General features: G+C 34.8%; 1 protein-coding gene across 1 annotated transcript; it reads left to right on the top strand.

Annotated features, from left to right (window-relative positions):
* Window positions 1-4,601: 4,601 nt before the first annotated feature.
* On the top strand, window positions 4,602-21,461 carry LOC308273180 (adenosine 3'-phospho 5'-phosphosulfate transporter 2; the record flags this gene model as incomplete). The annotated part of the gene is made up of 9 exons (XM_080710271.1): window positions 4,602-4,817; window positions 7,707-7,828; window positions 12,298-12,452; window positions 13,857-13,964; window positions 14,760-14,857; window positions 17,426-17,518; window positions 17,916-18,027; window positions 20,009-20,078; window positions 21,311-21,461. The coding sequence occupies exons 1-9, from the start codon at window positions 4,617-4,619 to the stop codon at window positions 21,459-21,461; spliced, it is 1,110 nt and encodes a 369-aa protein (XP_080566397.1). The 5' UTR covers window positions 4,602-4,616.
* Between the last annotated feature and the right edge of the window lie 678 nt (window positions 21,462-22,139).

The following is a 22,139-nucleotide window of genomic DNA, read 5'->3' as shown; positions in this document are numbered from 1 at the left end:
ACCGAAACCCGCTGGCACAGTTTCCACGGAGGCGCATCCTCTTCTGCTTGCGCCCCTTCGCCAGTTGGTTGGCGGGAACGGTTCAGGCCCACGTCTGTAGACTCCCTGGGATGAGGTCCTTTCGGCTCCCCTCGGGTCCCCTGTCAGGCTCCTGCCTGCTCAGGGACAGCATTTGCAGTTAGGAACCACTTCCGGGGCGTGTGTTTTCAGTAAGGACGCGGGACAAGGTTCTCTGCTGTCCGTTTGCCTTGCAGTGGAAAGAGACTGTTCTTGCCGGTCTATTAAGTTTATGTCGCTAAAAGTTCTTCACGTTCCGCTGGTCTTTGAATTTTTTTTTTTTTTAAAGAAAGGAGAAGGCAGAAACATTTGATGTACTAATAGTTTTTAAATTTTTTGACCTCTGCATTTCTTATACAGGTTATCAGACACCTAGGATTTTAGTTAAACGGTGTTTTATAGTGAATTGAGATAGTTTGAAACTTGGAAGGGAAGAGGTGCAGTCAGCATTAGAGAACAGTTTAGATAGCGTTATTTGCACTTAATATGTAGATTAGATCCTAATTTTAGCTGTCTCCCTTGGGAAAAAAGAATAACTTTCAGAAGTTAGCACAGTGTCTACAGTTTTTTGTAATGAAATGTGTAGAAAGAAAGGAGACAGAATCTTTTTCTGTCTTGTAATCATACTTAATGAACCATGATTGATATATAGAGTACAGTTAATCAAGAAATAATGGCAAGATCCTTTTCTTTCTAACATTGTGGCAAAATATCCGTGGAATCATGTTTTTCGAGTTATTCACATAGTAACCACAGATTTTCCTTACTTTTTTTTCTTTTTGTAGTGGAAGTCTTTTTTTTTTTGTAGTTGGAAAAGTCTAGATTAAGAAACCAGTAATTTTGACTTTACTAGGTCATTATATGTACCTACCATTTTGAAATGTTCAAATATATGTTAGCAATGCTACCTTTTAATTTCATTTTAGCTGTTGTACTTTCCGTGAACTTAAGTTTCTTAAGTTTAGACAGAGGCCTCAGGCAGTAATTCACACCTGTGAGGTTTTTATTTTCTGCTTAGTTTCAAGAGTTACTGTGGTATTCTAAAGCAAAGTAAATCATTGATCATTTAATTTGAAAATTAATTTTTAATTGAATGCTTGGGATCTTTTCTTCCCTCACTACAAGAACTTTGGCTCAGTTTTGTTAGATGGTAGTTGATATTAGTCCTTAATGTTTGAAATGGAAAGGAAAGGGCAAATGTTAGGGACACATTCTTAGGATCAGAGGCCTTCATCAGTCACTCTTTCTGACCAGCTGTGTGCTGGTCAATACTGCAAAAGTGCATTCTAAATGCAAAGCTCTAAAGGGCAGTTTTGTAGTACTGGTGCCTGGAGTTAGCAATGGAAATGAATTGATTTCCCTGTTTATTTCAGATGCTTTATGGGAAATTCAGGAGACATGTCAGTATTTGGGCTTACATGTTTAAAAAGGATAGGACTGGATTTAACTTCACATATGTGACCTAGATGTGCAGCTCATAAAGTTGTCCAGGGATGTGTTCAAAGTGTTGAAGTGGTGGAAAGGAGCAAAATGATGTTCATAAAGTGTTTACAAAGGTGCAAGAAAGTCCTTCATTTAATATCTTAGAATTTTTGTGCTTGAACATCATGTAAAGGTGATATCATCTCTTGCCTTATAAAATCCATATGCTTTTTTTTACCTCAAAACAGAAAAGATAACTGTTATGATTTAGATATTTATAAAAATATTTAATGTGCTATAAGAATCTAGGACATCAGTTTGTTTTTAACTTACAAGGTCCTAATCAAGGATGTAGTGTGGTCATATTTCACATTGAGCAGTTAAAAGATGTGCGAGAAAGAGAAGAGATTATAAATCTAGCCAACAAAGTATGGCTGTTTGATGGTAGGGCTAGAAAAAAATTTAAATATGTTTGTGAATATAGTCAATAGGACTTTCGGCAAAATAGAAATCTGAAAAATAGAAAAGAATCTTGAGTTATCTCAAGATAACTCAAGGGGGTGAATCAGCTTTAGCACATGAGCCCACAGCAGCAGTATTTCTAAAAAAGTTGAATAATGGCCGGGTATGGTGGCGCATGCCTATAATCCCAGTACTTGGGAGCTGAGACAGGAGGGTCACAGGCTCAAAGCTAGCTTCAGCAACTTAGTGAAGCTTTCAGCAACTTAGACCCTGTTTCCAAATAAAAACTAAAAATAGGGCTGGGGGAGTAGCTCAGAGATAGAATGCTGTAGGGTTCGACACCCACTACAAAAAAAAATTGAATAATGATAGTCAACATATATGTACACTCAACTCTGTGCTGGGGACTTTTACTTTTATCTCATATTACCCTAACAAAAAATCCTGCGATAGCTATAGTTTTAACCCAATCCTCCCCTCCCCGCCCCCACAGATACAAAACCTAAAGCTCATAAAGGTTAAATAAATTGCCGAAATCCTCTTTGCTAGGAAATAGCAAAGCCCAGTCCTAAGTTCAGATCTTGCTCAATTCCTAAGAATGGGGAAACCATACCATACTACTTTTTATAATGTTAGCTATAGTTGTTTGGGGTCATTACAATTTTCTTGGCATGTTGCTTAAGTGGACACATCACAGAAGATTATGACTTTGGGAAAGGGTTACATACTGAGAAATCTTATGTTACCAGTAAAAGTAGCAAAGAGATTTTCTAGAAGTTTTTTTTTTTAATGTGTAAATACATAATCATTAAATGTACTTTTCTTCTAACCTCCATACTCTATGAGATTTTCAGTTTGCCCATAAAGTTTACCAACACCACATTGCATTAAAAATATCTTATTTAAGCAGACCGTGAGTGATTGCAAACTGAAGTTTAAGAGTATCCAGAGAAAGGACCAGTTTATTTGGTTTATCTACTTACTGGATACAGAGCTGATAAATGAAAACAGAGGCAAATACAATTTGAGTCTTGTCTTTCAAGTTGTTTCCTCCCAACTAGTAGGCAGGGTATCACAGAGGGGACACTAAAGGTGAACTTCAAAACGTAACCAAAAGAAAGGAGATTTGGGGCTGATGAAATATTTAAAGAAGATAATTTAAAGCATAATTTATAAAGTCACATCTCAAGGCCATCCAATAATGTAGTGTAAAAAGTTGTACTCAGATTAACAATGATTGAAACTTAATATGGGAGGCAAGAAGAAAGTACAAAGAAACAAAGGAAAACTTTGTAAAACTACTCTGCCTAGAGATATGGCGGGTGCCCTATAAAATGTTTTGATGCCTGTGTATTATTAATTAAAAGTTGTTTTCAGAGCATCATTTGAGTTACTACATAGGGCCTAGTTGATCTTTCTTAAGCCAGTAAATTAGGAATTATCCTGAAGAGGCAACTCTTGCCATTTTAAACTATCACATGGCTGCTTCTTTTAAAGAATTCCCAAAGCGGAACTCACTGCCAAAACTATTTTTATCTCCTCATCCCTCAGAGTCTAAATTTTGTTCTTTACGGAATTATAATGTCTTGAGGAAAATAGGTTTTCTTTATAAGTATATTCTGTTTTTTAATTGTCAAAATTCTTCAGGCTTTTCTCAATTTTTACACGGAATTTATCTTTCCAGCTTATATAAATCCACAGTGAAACTGACATTGATCTACGGTGCCATCGTTTTTTTTTTTTTTTTTTTTTTTTCAGAATAACAAAAGATGACATATTTTCTAGCTGTTTAAACCCCAAAGACTTACAGCGATTTTCTACAAAGGGAAAAAATGTTTTCTTTTTAGCCCAAGAGATGCTATTAGTAAATTAATATTATCCATTCTGTAGCCTCTGATAAACCTAGCTTTTTAAAATATTTAAAGTTTTGTTACTTTATTTTTAAAATATCGTGATCAAACATATTTTACAGTTGTAGTTTTTATTTATTTATTTTTTGGTACTGGCGAATGAACCCAGGAGCATTCTACCTTAGAGCTATCCCCCAACCCTATTTTCTTTTTATTTTGAAACAGAGTCTCACCAAGTTGCCAAGAATTTTGTTAAATTGCTGAAACTGGCCTTGACCTGAGATCGTCCTGTCTCAGATACCCAAGTACTAGGATTACAGCCATGCACCACCACACCTGGCTTGTCCTAGTATTAAAAGGAGAATTATTCTTTACTCTTCTCCAAGTAAAGACTGATTACTGTTCAGAATGTTATGCATAAACGATTATAGGTTTTAAAATTTGTATATTTTGCTAGGTATAAAAACAAGGTTAGCTTTTGGTTTGTTGCTCTGCAAATCAGTATAGTATATATCCAGTTTATTGATGCATTGATCTTTATTGGGTGAAGATAAATTATTTGGAGATTAGGTATATTGTTTTTGGTTGTTTGGAAACTAAAGAGAATTAATATAGTGATTCCACAAAGAACCAGCCTTACTTTTACAGTTTTAAAGTATAATTTTGATTACCATTTGGAGCATAAGACTATGATCTAAACATTTTGCTTTAATTGCATATTTTCTTCTCTAGGACTTGGCAAGGCAGGCAAAAGAAACACTAAAGGAAAAAGACCAGCCCAACAAAGATAATTTTGGAAGCTCTGGATGCAGCCAAAAAGGAAAAATGGATCACAAGTTCAACAACTCCAGGAAATATATCTCTATCACTGTGCCATCTAAAACCCAAGCAATGTCACCCCACATTAAGTCAATTGATGACATTGTAGTACTTGGCATAAATCTCAGCAAATTTAACAAACTTACTCAATTTTTTATATGTGTTGCTGGAGTTTTTATATTTTACCTAATTTATGGATATTTACAGGTAAAAAATGTTATTTGCAATCTATTATTTACTTATAGCAATTAGCATCAGTATGAGCACTTAATAGTACTTTTGTCCAAGATATTTTTACTTACAGAATACCAGTTGATTCATAAATTTGAGTGTTTTTTTATAGAATAATAGAAAAGGTCTTCTTAAAATGGCTGCTGAAATACAGAGATCAGAATTTCAGAGTTAAATTTTCAAAGGGGAAGAAAGGGTATATAGAAACTGTCTTGAAAAAGTAAGCATAAAATAAATTTAAAAATATTATACTTAACAAAATAGATAATTCCAACCCTGTATTAGTTTTTAAAGGAAAACTGCGTCAGGTATTGGTAAAGAGATATATGGGAACATAATTTTCCAATAAAATTGATAGCTCAATTCTTGGAGCTCATAATAAAAGCTCATTTTATAAAAATGTATCAGGATAGTTTGTGCTTTTCTATGGGTATCTTTACATCTTGTGATATTTAAATTCTTTTGTTGGCCGTTGAAGTATTATTGTGCCCTCATTCTTACTGATTTTTTTATCTAACTTCCCCAGAATCTTATTTTTGTTTACACAAAACATCTGTAATATGTAACAGTTTGTTTCTTATTTGCACTGTATTAGGGGATAGTAGTATATATTGGTAAGCAGCAAATTTCTGACCTTTTGTATGGGACTCCATAACATGAGAGAACCTTTAAAATTCAAGAAAAGGAAAGTGTTGTATTTTCTTAAAATGATTCTCATACTCATTAGTACTAATAAGTTAGAGTAATCTTAAAAATCTTACCCTCTGTCTTTGTCTTAGAGGCAAATTTAAAGGCAAATGTAAATAAGAAAGAGTTATAACTTTTAGCTAGCTCCCAAAAATGCCATGAAGAATATTAATGTAAAACAAAGACATGACAAAAAATAGTAAATCTTTACAACTGAAGATTGTAGAAAACTTGCTATTTCAATGAGTAGCAATTAGAACTAGAAATTAAAATTTCTTGTTGAACAAATTTTTTTTTCTTTGTTTATATCACTGTTACAAATAGTTTGGAGTGGAAGGGAAATTTACCTTACAAATTTTATTAGATTCATTTCTTTTTTGTGTGTGTGGTACTGGGGTTCCTGGAAGCCCTTCTCCCTCCGGGCTACACTCTCAGACCTATTTTATATTTTTTTATTTGGAAACTGGGTCTCTTAAGCCAGCGAGGCTGGCTCCAAACCAGTATGATCCTCCTGTCTCCGCCTCCCAAGCTCAGGGATTACAAGCATGCGCCATCAGGCCCGGTGTATTAGATTCATTTTTATTAGTAGTCAGATATTATAATTTTTAATTAATATGTGCAAAGTTTTACGTGTGTGTGTGGGGGGGGTACTAGGGATGGAACCCAAGGGCATTCTATCTTTGAGCTACACCGCCAGCCCTATTTTTTATTCTTTATTTTGAAACAGGATCTCACTGAGTTGCAAAGGGCCTCACTGCATAGCTGAGGCTGGCTGTGAACCACGATCCTCCTGCCTCAGCTGCCCAAATGCTGGGATTATAAGCAGGCACCACCACGCCTGGCTTGCAAAGTTTTATTTTAAATTACATAAACCACTGCAGATCCTGCTTGTGGGCTACCATCTTCACTTTGTGAAAACTGACATTGCTCCTTTTACACTTTGTTAAAATAGTTTAAAGAAAATGGTGGCTGTGGTTTGGTAACAAGTGAAATACGTGTCTCAGTCACACACACAAGATAAAAAATTTGATATCAGGTAAATTAAGCCAGATAATCTTATAAGACTACTTCTAGTGACTTGTTAAAATGGTCTATTAACAATTAACAGATATTATGATCATAACACTATGTTTAGTCAAATTCTCTCTACAAGGGGAATTTTTACTTGATCTGTGGTTCAAGAATTTCGCAAAATACCATTATTGGTATGCAGTGTGTTCCTGCAGATAAACAGGCCTGAGATGATGTCCTTCTAGTGAAATAGGCTCTTCATATAATAAACAAGGTCTTGACATCCATCTTTTTCATTTTTTGATATGCTTTTACTGGTACGTGGAGATTATGCATCACAGTGAGGTTCCAGTGGTGCGCACGCGCACACAGCGCTTGCCGTGTGTCGCTCTGGATCCCACCCCTCGCCCCTGACATGCTAGTGAGATTGGTAGTGATACCTCCATACATGGACCTGGTGTTACTGAACTGCCTCCTCTTGGAGCCTGCTTTCCCCTCCCACTCCCCTCCCATCCCCTTCCGCTCTTCTCCTGCTCTCATTCCTCTGAAGTCCCTGTTGTTTACCATTTTCTCTGTAGCTTCCACTTAATGAGAGAAAACACACAACCCTTGACCTGAGATGGCTGATCTCACTGAGCACAATATTCTCTAGTTTCATCTGTTTTCCTGCAATGGCTTAATTTTGTTCTTTACGGCTAAGTAAAATGCCCCTGTGTGCATGTGCTGCGTCTTATTCATGTATCTGTTGGTGGACACCTGGATTGGTCCATAATTTGCTGTTACAGTTGTGCTGTTGTGAACATGGATATGCATGAATTACTATAGTTTTTCTGACTTTTAATTCTTTGGAAAGATTCCAAGGAGTGATATGACTGGGTTATACCAATCTTTGGTTTTGGTGTTTTAAATAAAGAAGCAAAGGATAGTGTTTCTTTATATTTACTTATTTCTCTGCTTCCTTTCATACCTAGTCACTTAATGTCTATTATTTGGAAAGAACTAACTTCTAACCTCTAAAATACCTGTCATAAAGCCTGTGGTTTGATTTTGGGGGGGGTGGTTGAGAGTATGGCTTGGTTCCTTTGAATATGTTGTGTTTATTATAGATTTACTGTGAAATTGGTCTACCCCTTTGAACTTAACAAAAATATTCATGTCTTTCAACAGGAATTGATATTTTCAGTGGAGGGTTTTAAGTCTCATGGCTGGTACCTTACTTTAGTGCAGTTTGCGTTTTACTCCGTATTTGGCCTAATAGAATTTCAGCTTATTCAGGACAAAAGGAGAAGGTATGTAGTTTGTTTTATTTGTTAGTTTTTTGCTAGTATTAGTTGAATCTTTTTTAAAATAAATTTTAGCATGTTGAATACACATGAAATTTATATTTTAATTAACATTTCTCATCATGAGGTTTTGTTAGAATAATTACTGAAAAAAATTAATATGGGTCCTCTGTAACCTGAAAGAAGTCAGGCATCTCTTTAAAATGTAAAATTATAAAATAAAATAGTTTAAACACACCTTTTGGTAAAGCATATCTTCTTAAAACACAAGAAAGTGTTCAGAGACACATAGGTGTTTATAAAGTTCACTGAAATAGGTGTGATTGTTGAAAGGTTTCCAATGCAACTAACATTAGACTGATAAAGAGAAATAATCGGTGTCTATCTTATAACCAAGTTTAAAATGTAAAGTTTTGTTTTATGCTGTATATCCAACTAATATTATCATGTAATGTTCAATAGCTCAGATTTGCATTCTTAAAAATTAGAGAAAGATTTTTTTTAAGGCAAAAAGTACAGATTCAAAAATATCCTTTATTTTTTTTTTTTTCCATTACTGGGGATGGAACCCAGGGACATTCTACCTCCAAGCTGCACCCCAAGCCCTATTTTTTTAGTCTTTTTATTTTTGAAACAGGGTCTCACTGAGTTGTGAAGGGCCTGGCTAAGTAGCTGAGACTGTCCACAAATCTCGATCCTTTGGTCTCCGCCTCCCGAATTCCAGGATTACAAGCATGCACCACCAGCCCGACTTTGGTAATATCTTTTAAAGTGACAGCCATCTATATTTGAAAAATGTATGTCTTGAACATGTTTTTAAACATGTAATAAAACATTATAAACAGAAGGTAGAGCTGGGCATGGTGGCACATGCTTGTAATCCCAGCTTATGGAAAGCTGAGACAGGAGGATTGCTGTTCGAATACAGCCTCAGCTATTTAATGAGGCTCTTTACAACTCAGTGAGACCCAGTTTCAAAATAAAAAAGAAGAAATAGGGCTGGGGTGTAGCTCAGACTCAGAATGTCCTATCCTTAATACCGCAAAAAATAAAAAATAAAAATAAGGAAATTGAGTACAAAGTAGGAATTTTAATATGAAATATTTTTTATAAATGTCATCCTTTCCTATCACACCCTAATGATAGGTAGTTCATGTATTGACAGTTTTAAGTACAATAAAGACTATAATAGTAATATTCTGTCTTTTTCATGTGAATGTTTAATCCTTTAGAAAAAAATTTAACAGCATATTTGTGTGTGTGTGTGTGTGTGTGTGTGTGTGTGTGTGTGTGTGTGTATGAAATGGTGTTTAAGTATGTATGAAGATAACTTTGTAATTTTAAATATTTAATTCTGTGAAACAAGATTGTTCCTGGAAGACTCTGACATATTTTTTCTCATAGATTTAATTTTGTTTCTCAAACTCTTTATTGCCAGTAAATTATTATACTAACTATAATAAAAATATTTGAATATGAGAACATCATCTTCCTTATTTTCATGATCTAAAACCATATATCTGTAGTGGATAGAGATTAATTGAAAAGGAAACCAAACTGATAGGCCTCTGGTTGCTTCTAAGATAAAAAAGACACTTGCCTTTGCTAAGTATAAAGTGACACAAAGATGTTGTATGTCCAGACTGTTAAAATTTCAGAAAGCAACCGTTGTCTGTATGTTACCCAGATGAGATGGGAGTGGGCCGTGCTCATGCCAGCCTTTAAACCATATTAACAAAACATACCACAGAATAAAATAATCATTTTTAATTTAAAGACAAATGAAAGAATTTAGAAGGATTTATAGACAGCTGTAATTATGAATTGGAATCTTTTCTTTCCAAGGCACATTAAGATTTTAAAAACTCATTAAAGGTATGTTACAATGAAAATATGCCAAATCACATTTATTTTTTAACATATACCCACTTCTGAATTTATTCAAGTTGACTGTTATTTAGACCTTTGTTAAACTTACTGCTTCTTCTTTTCTCCTTTCTACTTTTATATAAATAACTGTATTGGAAAGAGAATGGTATTTGAAATTAGAAGGAATGGATTTGATTTTAGGCATTGCTTGGTAATGGCTCTGGTAAGACCTCAGGAAACTTTCTGAAATTCTCAGTTTTATTGAGAATCAAATATGGTAATGTGTACCAAACTATATTGTAAAATATAATATCCTAAATATGCTACTTAATACTTTTTATCAAAAATTATAACTTTATTATTAAATACTTTCAGTTTTAGGCATGGTGGCTTATGCTTGTAATCCCAACATTTGAGAGTCTGAGACAGGAGGATCATGGATAGAGGCCAGCCTCAGCTTCTTAGGCCTTTTGCAACTCAGTGAGACTATGTTTCAAAATAAAGAATGAAAACTCAGGTTAGGGGTGTATGTAGCTCAGAGGTAAAATGCCCCTGGGTTTTATCCCTGGTACACGAAAAAAAAAAAAATTCAGTTTTTAATATAGGAGATCTGTCAAGTAGGCAATCAAGGTATTAAATAAAATACAAATCATGAGACTCCTAGAGGCCACCTGATGAAATCCAGCGTTCTCATTTTACCCATGAGGAAAAAGTAACCCAGGGGAGTGCTGAGATCTCCGTGAGATTTTATAGTAAGTTGCTGGCAGAATCCAAACCTTCTGAATTTAGGTACCCTGAGTTTCAAACGGATTTTCTTTCTACGTATACTGTGCTGACTTTCTAATTATTCCTCTTAATTTTTCTGACCTAACTTTTTTTCTGGCCACTACTGTCTGGTACCCTGAGTTTCAAACGGATTTTCTTTCTACGTATACTGTGCTGACTTTCTAATTATTCCTCTTAATTTTTCTGACCTAACTTTTTTTCTGGCCACTACTGTCTGTGATATATCTTTGAGGAATTTGACCCCTGTGACTTGTATCATTGTCGGGACAAGAGATGCTGCCCTCCTTCGCTGATGAGGAGAGCGGGGGCCTAACCCGGCGGACAGTGTGAACAGGAGTTTGTGTGCACTGATGCGTACTTATGCGTGCCAAGTTATTTCCAGTAGCTTTCAAAGGTTGACTGCTCTGTTAGTACTTGGGTAGGAAAGGCTTCAAAATGCAAATGATGTATTCCAATTGAAATTGTTCAGTAAGTTATTTTACCTTGAGTACCTGACCATAAAAAAGATACGGAGGAATTTTGTTGCTTTGATTTACACATAAACACAGATTCCAAAGTGGGAATGATTTCTAAGTAGCAGCATAATCAAAGTATGTGATTAGTGCCCCATTGCATTCTTCACACCAGTGTACAAGGCTATTATGTAGACCATTAAGTATGCAATCCTTGGGGGCACAGGGATTCAATAATGGCTCAAAATCCTAAAGATGCCACATTTAGAACTTCCTTAAGGAGCCATGTGTAATGGCACACACCAGTAATCCTAGTACTTGGGAAGCTGAACCTGGAGGATCGAGGGTTTGAGGCCAGCCTCAGCATCTTAGCTAGAGCCTGTTTCAAAAATACAAAGAGCTAGCCGGGCGTGGTGGTGCACGCTTGTAATCCCAGCATTTGGGAGGCCAAGATCTGAGGATCAGAGTTTGCAGACAGCCTCAGCTACTTAGTGAGGCCCTCCGCAGCTTAGTGAGAACCTATTTAAAAATAAAGAATAAAAAATAGGGTAGGGGGTGTAGCTAGGAGGTCAAATACCTCTGGGTTCCATCCCCAGCCCCGCAAAAATAAATAAATAAACAAACAAACAAATAAATAAATAAGGCTAGAGATGTAGCTTGGAAGTAGAACACCCCTGGTTTCAATTCCCAGACCCCCCCCCACACACACACACATAGTGAATCTCCTTTAGAAAATCTGCATACAGCCAAAATTAAGGTTTGTGATCATGAGAGAGGTACTGTATCTTAAAGTTCATTATTATACTTTCTCACATTCAGATGTGATTTATGAGAGAGTATGGTAATGGCAATTATGTCTTGAGTTTTAAAACACATGTCCTTTTTCTAGAGAAATTTTGCTCAGGTTCTGCTAGCAGAATGAATAGATGTATTTTTCCTAATGCTAGATGGAAATAGTAGGAAACAATAGAAATTAGAAATTACTGAAAAAGTTAGTTGAGGTGCCCTTTAACATTATGTAGGTCAGTATTTTTTAAAGTGGTTTCTTTTTCTAAATCTGGTCAAGATAGTTTTTGTCTGTAGAACTGCTGTTGAGAGCACTTCAATCCCCATTTAATACCTTCAGTAAAATATCAGTACCTCTTAATATTATTACTTTTTTACACAGTTGATAGGCCTCATTTATGGCTGATTATAGTTCTTTTACATAGTATTTCAACTTTAAGAAGTAATTTTTTAGTATCTAGTTTTACTAGTATTTCCAGAAATATTTAACCAACAATTAGTATTTACACATTGTAAATACATTATCTTAAAGTAGTATGAATTGGGTCCCAAAATGAAGGTCTTAAAAATTGTCTTTTACAGAATACCAGGAAAAACCTACATGATAATAGCTTTTCTAACTGTGGGTACTATGGGGTTATCAAACACTTCCTTGGGCTACCTGAATTATCCTACCCAAGTCATCTTCAAGTGCTGCAAATTGATTCCTGTTATGCTAGGCGGAATTTTTATTCAAGGTATAGTAATGATATGTTTTCATACTACTTGAAACTAATAGGCTATGTTATGGCATCTAGCATTAGGAAAAACATTAAACGTCTATAATATATGTGGTGAGCATTTTAAGTTTAACAATTCTGAGTGATATCTTATAAAAGTAAGAAACTCTAAAAACATTGATGCTTCTCTGGTATACATCATTATTTGAAATCAGTAATTTAGACTTGAGAAAAAAATAAAAAGTATTTTTTTTTTATTATTTTACTTTGGAATTTAACACATTCTGATTCACATGTTGAAGGCCCAGCTCAAAAGTACCTGGAAAGTTCCTCTTTTTTAATTCATTCGTTTTCCTTCCTCCACTGCACAGTGGACAGTTTTCTTATATTGAAATAAAGCTTGATCTGAGTAGAACTGTTTTCTTATAGCCATGCTGACTGGCTGGTGTTTAAAGCCCCTGCTAAGCTATAAGCTGTGTGAAGTTACTGGGAGAAGAGGCAGCTAGAACAACAAGCAGTAAACACATTGTTCTTCCCACTCACTCTAACAGGGATGTTCATATTTCAGTAATTGAGTACGTCTGCGTCATTTAAGGCCTTATTCAACCTGATTTCATTTTATGCATTTCCCAAAATAGATCTTTTAAAATGAAAGTGTGTATTATAACAACTTCACATACCATTTCAGGGTAATGGTCCACATAGGAAAAAATGTTCATATCAATATTTATTAAAATTACATTTACCATTTAGATTTGGTACATATTATAATTCCTTATAGTCCTTACAAAAAGTTAGACTACATTTTTTTAAAAATATGGATGTAGTAAAATAAGGTAATGCTTCCCTGCCTACAAGTTAATATGTAATAGCATTTGTAAACTTAGAAACCATGAGAGAAAATTTATAATCTTTTATTACCTATTAAGTTTAAAAAGCACTAACTTCTATAATATTTTAAATATTTGTGAATGCACCTTATTCTTGTCATTTTTTGCCAAAATCATGTACCACATACTGTGTTTGAGTCAGCAGTGGACACATATCCGAAGGTAGCCCCGTAAGTCAGTGTCACTCAGCCATCATAGCCTTTTTGGTGTAAGTATACTCCAGTGCACAACAGCAGAATCACCTTAAGATGTACCTCTCAGGGCATATCCTGGCCATTATGACCTTTTGTATTTTATTCACTATCAGATAAAGTAGGACCTCATTTCTTACTTAAGGACGTTGGTGCCCACTCATAATTTAATCATCAGAAGCCCTTCTCTGACTGTTTCATGCCTTGACCTAGATGTTCTTCACATTTTGGGCACTAGATATGAAAAACAGATCCCTGCTCTACTTGCTAAGCACATAGCTCTGACATTAGGCTGGTTGGATACTTGCATATGAGACGTGGATGACCTTTGTTTTACATAGGGAAGCGGTATAACATTGTAGATGCGTCTGCTGCAGTCTGTATGAGCCTCGGCCTGATCTGGTTTACTCTTGCGGACAGCACGACTGTACCCAACTTCAACCTGACAGGTATTTATATACATATACTGTTTTCCTAGATTTTATAGGCCTTTTACTCTACAGTAAAAATCTCTAAAATTTCATAAGGATTCTAAATGATGGCATGATGTATGTGATTCTCATATCTACCATGAGACGTTCACACTTCCCATCACAACTCTGGAAATACAATAGTTGTAAAGCTGAGGGAACTCATTAAAAATATGAAAAGATTCTGCACTTCAGTTGCTTCAGAAGATCCTAAGTTTTGGGTGCTCTTTTAAATAAAATAGCTTATAAGGCACAGAGAATATGTATTATGTATATTATAAATATGGTTTATTCAAAAAAGAAACTAGCGAATTCTAGTCAGGAACCATCAAAGAAAAGACCTTTAGAGCTGCCTCCATGTGTATGTTTTAAATTGGACATTTTAGTAACATAGGCATTCTTTTATGTTTTTTCTTTTTATATTTTTCACCTAGCTGACTAACCACGAATCCCTGCAAATCATCTAAGAATTTCTTCTATATTTGCTTAAAAGTAATTCTTTTAAACATATAATCTAGGATAAAAGTATAACTTATTTAAAAGGATGTGGAAATGCAGTCATGATGACATTAATCCAGTTTATTAGTGTTAGTTATTTTGTTTTACTCTCAACTGCTAATTTGCAACTGGTTGTGGTTAAAAGTATTTAGCTTTATGGAGCAAATGTTGTTGAAGATTTGCTTTTGGTTTTTAGCCCACTTTAATATGTGATAGAACTTGATCATGGTCTCTGTGTTTAACTAAGGCAGTTGTTTCTTTTCTACCTCCTCGAAGGCATAATGCTTATCTCCCTGGCACTGTGTGCAGACGCCGTCATTGGGAACGTTCAGGAGAAAGCCATGAAACAGCATAATGCTTCGAATTCCGAAATGGTAAATACTCTTGCGCATTTTTCTTCATGCCAGACAGACTAAAAGATGGTGACGTACCTAACTTTTTGAAATAAAGTATCAAAGACTTGGATTGTATTTTAGACTAGTTTCTTATTATTTTTATATGAGTAACACATTCAGGAATATATTTCATAAAAGTAATACACTAAAAGAAGGTAAAAAAAATTATCATTACCACTGCTAACAATTTGTTGTTTGATTTTTTTTTTCCTCATTCATTTAGCATCTTTTTTCTTACTAAGAGAGTCTTTTGCTATGCTGTTTGCTTGCCTTTTTGTATTGAGTGTTATTTTACATGTAGAAGTTAAAATTTTTATATGGTCCAGTTTATTTGTATCTTCATGGCTTTTACTTTCATGGTTATAAAGGACTTTTCTGAACCCTAACATTTTAAGAATTTTACCTATGCTGCCTAGTCGTTTCATGATATCTCTCTCTCTCTCTCTCTCTCTCTCTCTCTCTCTCTCTCTCTTTCTCTCTCTCTCTCTCTTTCTAAATCTTGATCTAAAACTGTAAAAATTTTTTCTTCAATATGGCTACCCATAAATCCCAATTATGTGTATTGAATAATATGCTTTTTCAGCTTCTTTTAAATGCCTTCTTTATTATTATTATCACATTCTAATGTAGGGTACAGAATTAAATTCTTTTGAATTTATTTCTGTATTAGTACATATACTAATAGCAGCTTTACCATACATTTACCATCTCTTAGGACTAGCCACCATTGTTCCTTTTCTCTTTCAGAAAATTACTACCAATAGTTATTCTTGGGTGTTCATACTCCCCCAAAAAACTAGAAATCCCATTGGTATTGTGATTGGTATGGCATTGAATTATAAATTAATTTAGGGGAAATGGCATCTATACACTTGATTCTTTCAGTCCAAGAATAAGGTATGACTTTCTTTTTTCAAGTGGGTTTTTTTTTTTTACTATTTATTAAAATTTTAAATTTTCTTTATATAAATCTAGCATGTTTCTTAAAGTTATTAGGTCTTCTTTTTGATGCTTTTACTGTAAATATTCTTTTTCTTTCAATGTATCTTCTAACATGTTTTTATTTATATATAGGAAAGTGTGTGTGTGTGAGCATGTGTATGTGTACATTTAAGGACATATAGTAATATTCTTTCCTGCTACTGTCTCAGCACAGAGTAGGGCATCTTCAGGCATTTTCTTGATCATCATCACAACTCTTTCTAGATAAGGTAAAGATGGCCTCAGAGAAAATTTAAAGAAATTCACATGGTGTGAAAATTAATAAAATGCAGTGACTTGGTGGTCAGTTTTGAAATAAGGTAGCCTCATTTTTTTTTTTTTTTTTTTTTTTTTTTGCGGGTCTGGGATGGGACCGAGGGACATTCGACCTCCGAGCTACATCTCCTGCCCTATTTTTTATTCTTTATTTTGAAACAGGGTCTCAGTCTCCCAAGGGTAGCCTCATTTCACATCGTAGCTTTACTAGCTCTCATTTGGGGAAAATTACTTAATATATCTAAGTTTTAGGATTTTTTAACATATACTTTCATTGTTACTTTTTTTCCAGTACTGGGGATTGAACCCAGGCACATTCTACATCTGAGCTACCCCAGCCCTACGTTTTATCCTTTATTTTGAAATAGGGTCTCACTAAGTTGCAGAGGACCTCACTAAGTAGCTGAGGCTGGCTGCCTCCAATCCTCCTGTCTCAACCTCCAGGTACTGGGATTACAAGCATGTGCCACCATGCTGAGCTTTATTGTTACATTATAATTATAATCCTGGTGAGGTTCAATGTCATATAAAAACCATGCCCACAGGTCTTGGTGTGTTTCCCTTCAGGTCCCACCCACTACTCCCCATATATAATAGTGAGATGGGTAGTGATACCTTCATACATGGGCATACCATAATTCACACATGGGCAGTCCATAATTAGAACTGTTTCTTCAGTTCTTCCTTTTCCCCTCTCCTTCATTTAAAAATTGGTATTGAGCACTGGATTAAGAGTATCTATCTCTTGGTGGTGTGAGTAATCTTATAGATCAGTAGCACAGAAACTGACACAGCAGGTGTTCAAGTCTAATACTGTACTTGCTATTGTTGAGACTGTAAAGACCATAATAAACTAAGACAAAAAGGCTGGCAGGGAAATTGAGAAATAGATATGCTATCAACTGCTTGTTGGCTTTTGTTTTAATATCATTTGCAAACAGCATTTAGTTTTTTCATTTTTCATAAGTAGATTTAAGGATTTTGTTTTGTTTATATTTTTAGTCTACTAACATCAAAATCAGATTTGAATTCACCAGGCAAGAAATGAATAATTACATACGCATATGTGATAAGATGAGTAGCACTGTATTATTTGGTACATAAAATTAAGTTGTAGATTGATAAGCCATTAGAATCAACCATCATTTCCAGAAAGTTAGGCCATGTGGAAATGATGTTACTTTACAAAGGTTTAGTTTTGCACACTTAATTGAGTAAATTAATTGAGCTCTATATTTAAAGCTTTCAATTTTCCACTTTGGATTTGATAGTATTTTTTATCTACTTTAGGTTTTCTATTCGTATTCAATCGGTTTTGTGTACATTTTATTGGGATTGACATGCACTAGTGGATTAGGTCCTGCAGTAACATTTTGTTCAAAGGTAAATACCAATCACGTCTTTACAAAAATAAGCATTTTTCATTAAATAGATTTTTCTATATTTCTAATTTTCCTAGTTCCAAAAGGCTATTGATATAATTTGATAACTACTGTAATATATTTCAAATCAAAGATTATTTCAGAAATTAAATGATTGATATTTAAATTTATCTTATCATATCCCTGTAAGTTAATTTTTAAGCAGTTCATAATGGAGAAGTTGAGGAATTTTAATTTCATCATTATTTTTCCATTAAATCAAAAGTAGTATGTGCTTGACGGCATCGTCAAATGGCTCAGCATTGCTTAAGAAGTTGATAGAATTAGAGGTAGTATTTCGTTTGTAGGACCTCGGGTTTGTTTCATCTTCTCCTTACAGGCACTTTCCTTTGTTGCAGGATCCTCTTGGGACCTATGGTTATGCTTTCCTTTTTTCCCTCACTGGGTATTTTGGAATATCCTTTGTGCTGGCGTTGATAAAAAATTTTGGTGCCCTCGTTGCTGTCACAGGTAGGATGGATTCACTGGTTTAGATTATGAAATAAGCATTTGTATCTTTTTTGGTACTCTTTTCCAAAAGATAAGGGTCACACCTCTTCTTCATTGAAAAGAAAATTTTATAGTACACCAGTTTATTCTTTGGTTTATGGTATGTTTTTTTTAATTCTTAAGAAAAATGGCATTTCATCTTAATTTCTTACTCTAAGTTTGATTGTTTTTTGGTTTTTTTTTTATTGTCTTTCTGTGGAGCTGGGGGTGGATCCCAGAACCTGGAGCATGTTCCACAACCACTCTGCCACTGAGCTATGCCTTCTTCTCTCAAGGCTTACTTGAAACTTAAATGTATACATTTGTCTAAATAGTAACCTTGAAAAGCATTAGAAAAACTTGCTGTAAAAGTATAGTGGTATTAATACGTTTTCAGAAAATACCGGCTTTATATACTTTTAATTTATTACCAAAGTTCCATTTTTCTTGGATTTAAAATAGGTTAAGTTCATTTTAAACAAAGCTTTTTAGACCTTTTACATATATTTTCTGAAACAACAACCAGACTAGCTATTCTTTTCACTAATAATTATGCACCTGCTTTGTGCAGGGACTTTGCTTGGCACTCTAAAGGATTGAAGGCTGAATTTGTTCTGCTTTAGAGGAGTCTATAGCCACATGACGGGCTGGTGACAGGTTTGGTGCTGTTTCCCACAGCTGTGAGATGCAGTGCTTGTCGTGCTGGTGTGGGCAGCTTTTCCCCTCCTCTCTTTCTCTTATGTTAAAGCCAGAGGCGATCGTAATTAAATATACACATAGCCCTTATTATATACAAGATGCCATTCTAGATATTTTACATATATCGATCATTTTAATCTTATAACAATCCTAAAAAAAAGGCACTATTAATGTTCCATTTGACACATGGATAAACTGAGGCTCCGGGAGGTTGACTTATCTCTTGGGCAGTGAGAGTCAGGATTCCAACCAGGGTCGTCTGACTCGTACCGCTATTGTATTGTACTGCCTCCTGAGCTAGTGTGAAGAGTCCATATCCTCAGTAACCCAGGCTCCTTCCGCCTGCTCTGCCATCATCATATGCCTGCCAGGAGTGGGGTGAGTAAGAGAAGATAAGAAACATACTCTTCTCTTTATGGAAACTGCCGAAGGAACCACACTCCTAGCAATAGCACATCTCACATTTCATTGGCACGTGACCATACTTTTTGGTAGGAGAGACTGGAGCATATGCCCAGCTAAAACTAGGGTTCATCTACTAAAAGTAGGTACTGGGAATCAGGCTCTGACACTTCTTACCAGGACTGTTTCTTCACTTGGCATTCTTTCATTCATACATTGAATATTATTAAGTGCCAGGAACTGTAGACTCTTGGAATATAAGGATCAATGAGAAGAAAGTAAGTAAAGCACACATTCTCTGGGGAAACAGCAGTGCACACTGATGTGGGGGAAGGGCTATAATGGAGACGTGGGTGTAGTTCCTTCTCTGCCTGGGCGAAAGGACGACGGTTTCAGGCCTTATGGCAGACTTCAGGTGTAATACCTAGAAAGACAGGGAAAATTAATACAAATACATGATATGGATTATACAAATTACTCATCTTACAGAGATAATCACTATGAAGATTAGTATATTCTTTGCTATTTTTAGTGAATAACTCTTGGTCTACCTACTCATATCTTCCTTAGGAAAGCCCTTCTTTTCTGCCACTCTTTTCTCTTTCAGGGATGATGGCCCCATAGTACCCGGTTTGTATTGAGTACTTATTACAGTTGTACTTTAACTATATTAATGTCTGTTCCTGATAAAGCCCAAAGCCCCATAACAGGAACAAGTGGCTGGTTGTCTTCTGCCTTACAGTGCTCCTGGACCTCACATGATTCTGACATATCTTCAGCTATAAGTATTTGTTGAGTAAATTTTTTCTAAAATATTACCAGTGTAGTAGGCACATTCTAAACCAAGTCTTTGCCTCTACAGTGACAACAGGAAGAAAAGCAATGACCATTATACTTTCATTTGTGTTCTTTGCTAAACCGTTCACATTTCAGTAAGTACTTTTTACTCCTAAGTATTTCAGTTTTTAGACTTTGTTTCACATTCCCCCTTTAACCGCCTTATTATCAACCTTTACTTTTTTGCAGAAAGTGTGTTAATTTTCATGTAAATTAGTGTGTTTTTATTAGGCTTTATAAAGAGTCCTCATCTTGAATTTTTATATGTTGAAGAGTCTTCTGCTCTTTCAGAAATGTCACAATTTCTTGTTTTAAATTTATCATTTTGTATACTTAAATTTCCTCACCAGAGCTCAGTGCATATATGTCCCTGTTTCCAGGATAATGAATAAATGTGAGTGGTGTATGCTCTGTGGAGATTAAGGGACTCCCTCCTCCCTAGGGCAGGCATTTAAACTATGTATTTGTAGTGCATGATTTTACAATTATTTATTTATATCCTCTTTCCATAAAGGATTCAAGGTAGAAGAGTACTTGGTAAATTGTGTCTTATTAACATATTTAATTAGTGGCTATTCTCTGTATGGCCTAGTCTATATTTGAAGGTAGTGTTATTTAAACGTACATTGTTTGGTAATTAGGAAGTTTCGAACCTCCAACTTAACATTTTTAACATAAATTTCCATTAATATATTACAGATGATTTGTTGTGTGTAAATTACTTTTCCTTCCTGAATGAGAGAAATTACAATACAGTAATTAAATTACAGTGATTTTCCTACTTTCTGAGGGATGTGTTTCTTTTATCCTTTTATATTCTACGCAGTAGGACAAATAGTTGGACTGCTGAATTGAATTCCCAAGACAGCCTTTGATAGGTTGACAAGTCCCGTGTTTTAGATATAATCTTAAGACTTTTGTTAGGGGCTTGGGCTTTAAATATGCTATTATTCCCAAATGATACTTATTTTGTTAAAAAAAAGTTTTTTCATATACATATATTTGTGTGTGTATGTATGTATGTACGTATGAGATTATATTTACACATGTGACAAGGGTTTCTATGTATAGAAAATGATTTTACAAAATATACAAAATGCAAGTATGTAATACATAAGTATATAGTAAAACATAAGTATATATACTTAACATGAAATATATGGAATTCAATCTAATTTCATCTGAAAGTACTTTTTTAATGTTATTGTAGACCTCTAATAGCATAACTTTATTGAAGAATTATTATGAACTCACCACCAAATTCTGTTGTTTGCAATAAATTGTTACATAGTTTTATTGTAACTTTTTTTTTATTTCTTTTTCTTAGGTATGTATGGTCTGGTTTACTAGTTGTCCTTGGTATATTTCTCAATGTTTACAGCAAAAATATGGATAAAATAAGACTACCATCACTGTATACTCTGATAAACAAATCAGTGGAAATGAAAAAGTCAAGGACGTTGGCGCAAACTATATAGACACTGATTTGTCTTGTTTGAAATAGAACTTTAAGGGAACAATTTTTAATTAACTTTTCAAAAGGATTGTTTTAAAAACCAAAGGGTCTGAAGGCTGCTTCCCATCTGAATGGACTGCGTGTGAAGTAGCTTCCAGGCCTCAGCCTTTTTTCAGAACACTTGTTGAATTATTTCACTTCTGAAGCAATTGAGAGCCGCACTCAGCACACTTTACAATAAGATTCCAATATGAAGGACTGTACTTCCTAGCAGTTTCTTGAGAATTTCACTGGAAATGGACCATTCTGAAAGACTGATCAAATAACAATATGACATCAGAAACATTGTTAACACTGATATGTAATAGCACCGTTCTGTCTTCATTCCGCTTTGGTGATATTTAAATTGATTCTCTGTTATAAGAGTAAATTGATGATTTAAAGTCTGGAGAGAATAGCATTCATTATAAATAAAATTATCTTGTGATTTTTTTAAGGAATGTGTTAATAGAATTTTGTTCTAGAGAAGTAGAAGTATTAATCTGAGCTTTAAAACTTGTTTTACTCTCATACATAAAAATATTCTTCATAGAAAACACGCCGTAAGTTTTAGGTAGAATACAGGCAAGGCAGTAAAAGCAGCAGCATCCTACATCCCGTCAGTATGCGTCACAAGAATAGTTTGCTCCTGGTCACAAAA

This window comes from Muscardinus avellanarius (genome assembly GCF_963383645.1).
Source record: "Muscardinus avellanarius genome assembly, chromosome: 14".
In the NCBI taxonomy this organism is placed as follows: domain Eukaryota; kingdom Metazoa; phylum Chordata; class Mammalia; order Rodentia; family Gliridae; genus Muscardinus; species Muscardinus avellanarius.
The sequence above is the reverse complement of the archived record's forward strand: the minus strand, read 5'-3'. Positions and strand labels throughout refer to the sequence as shown.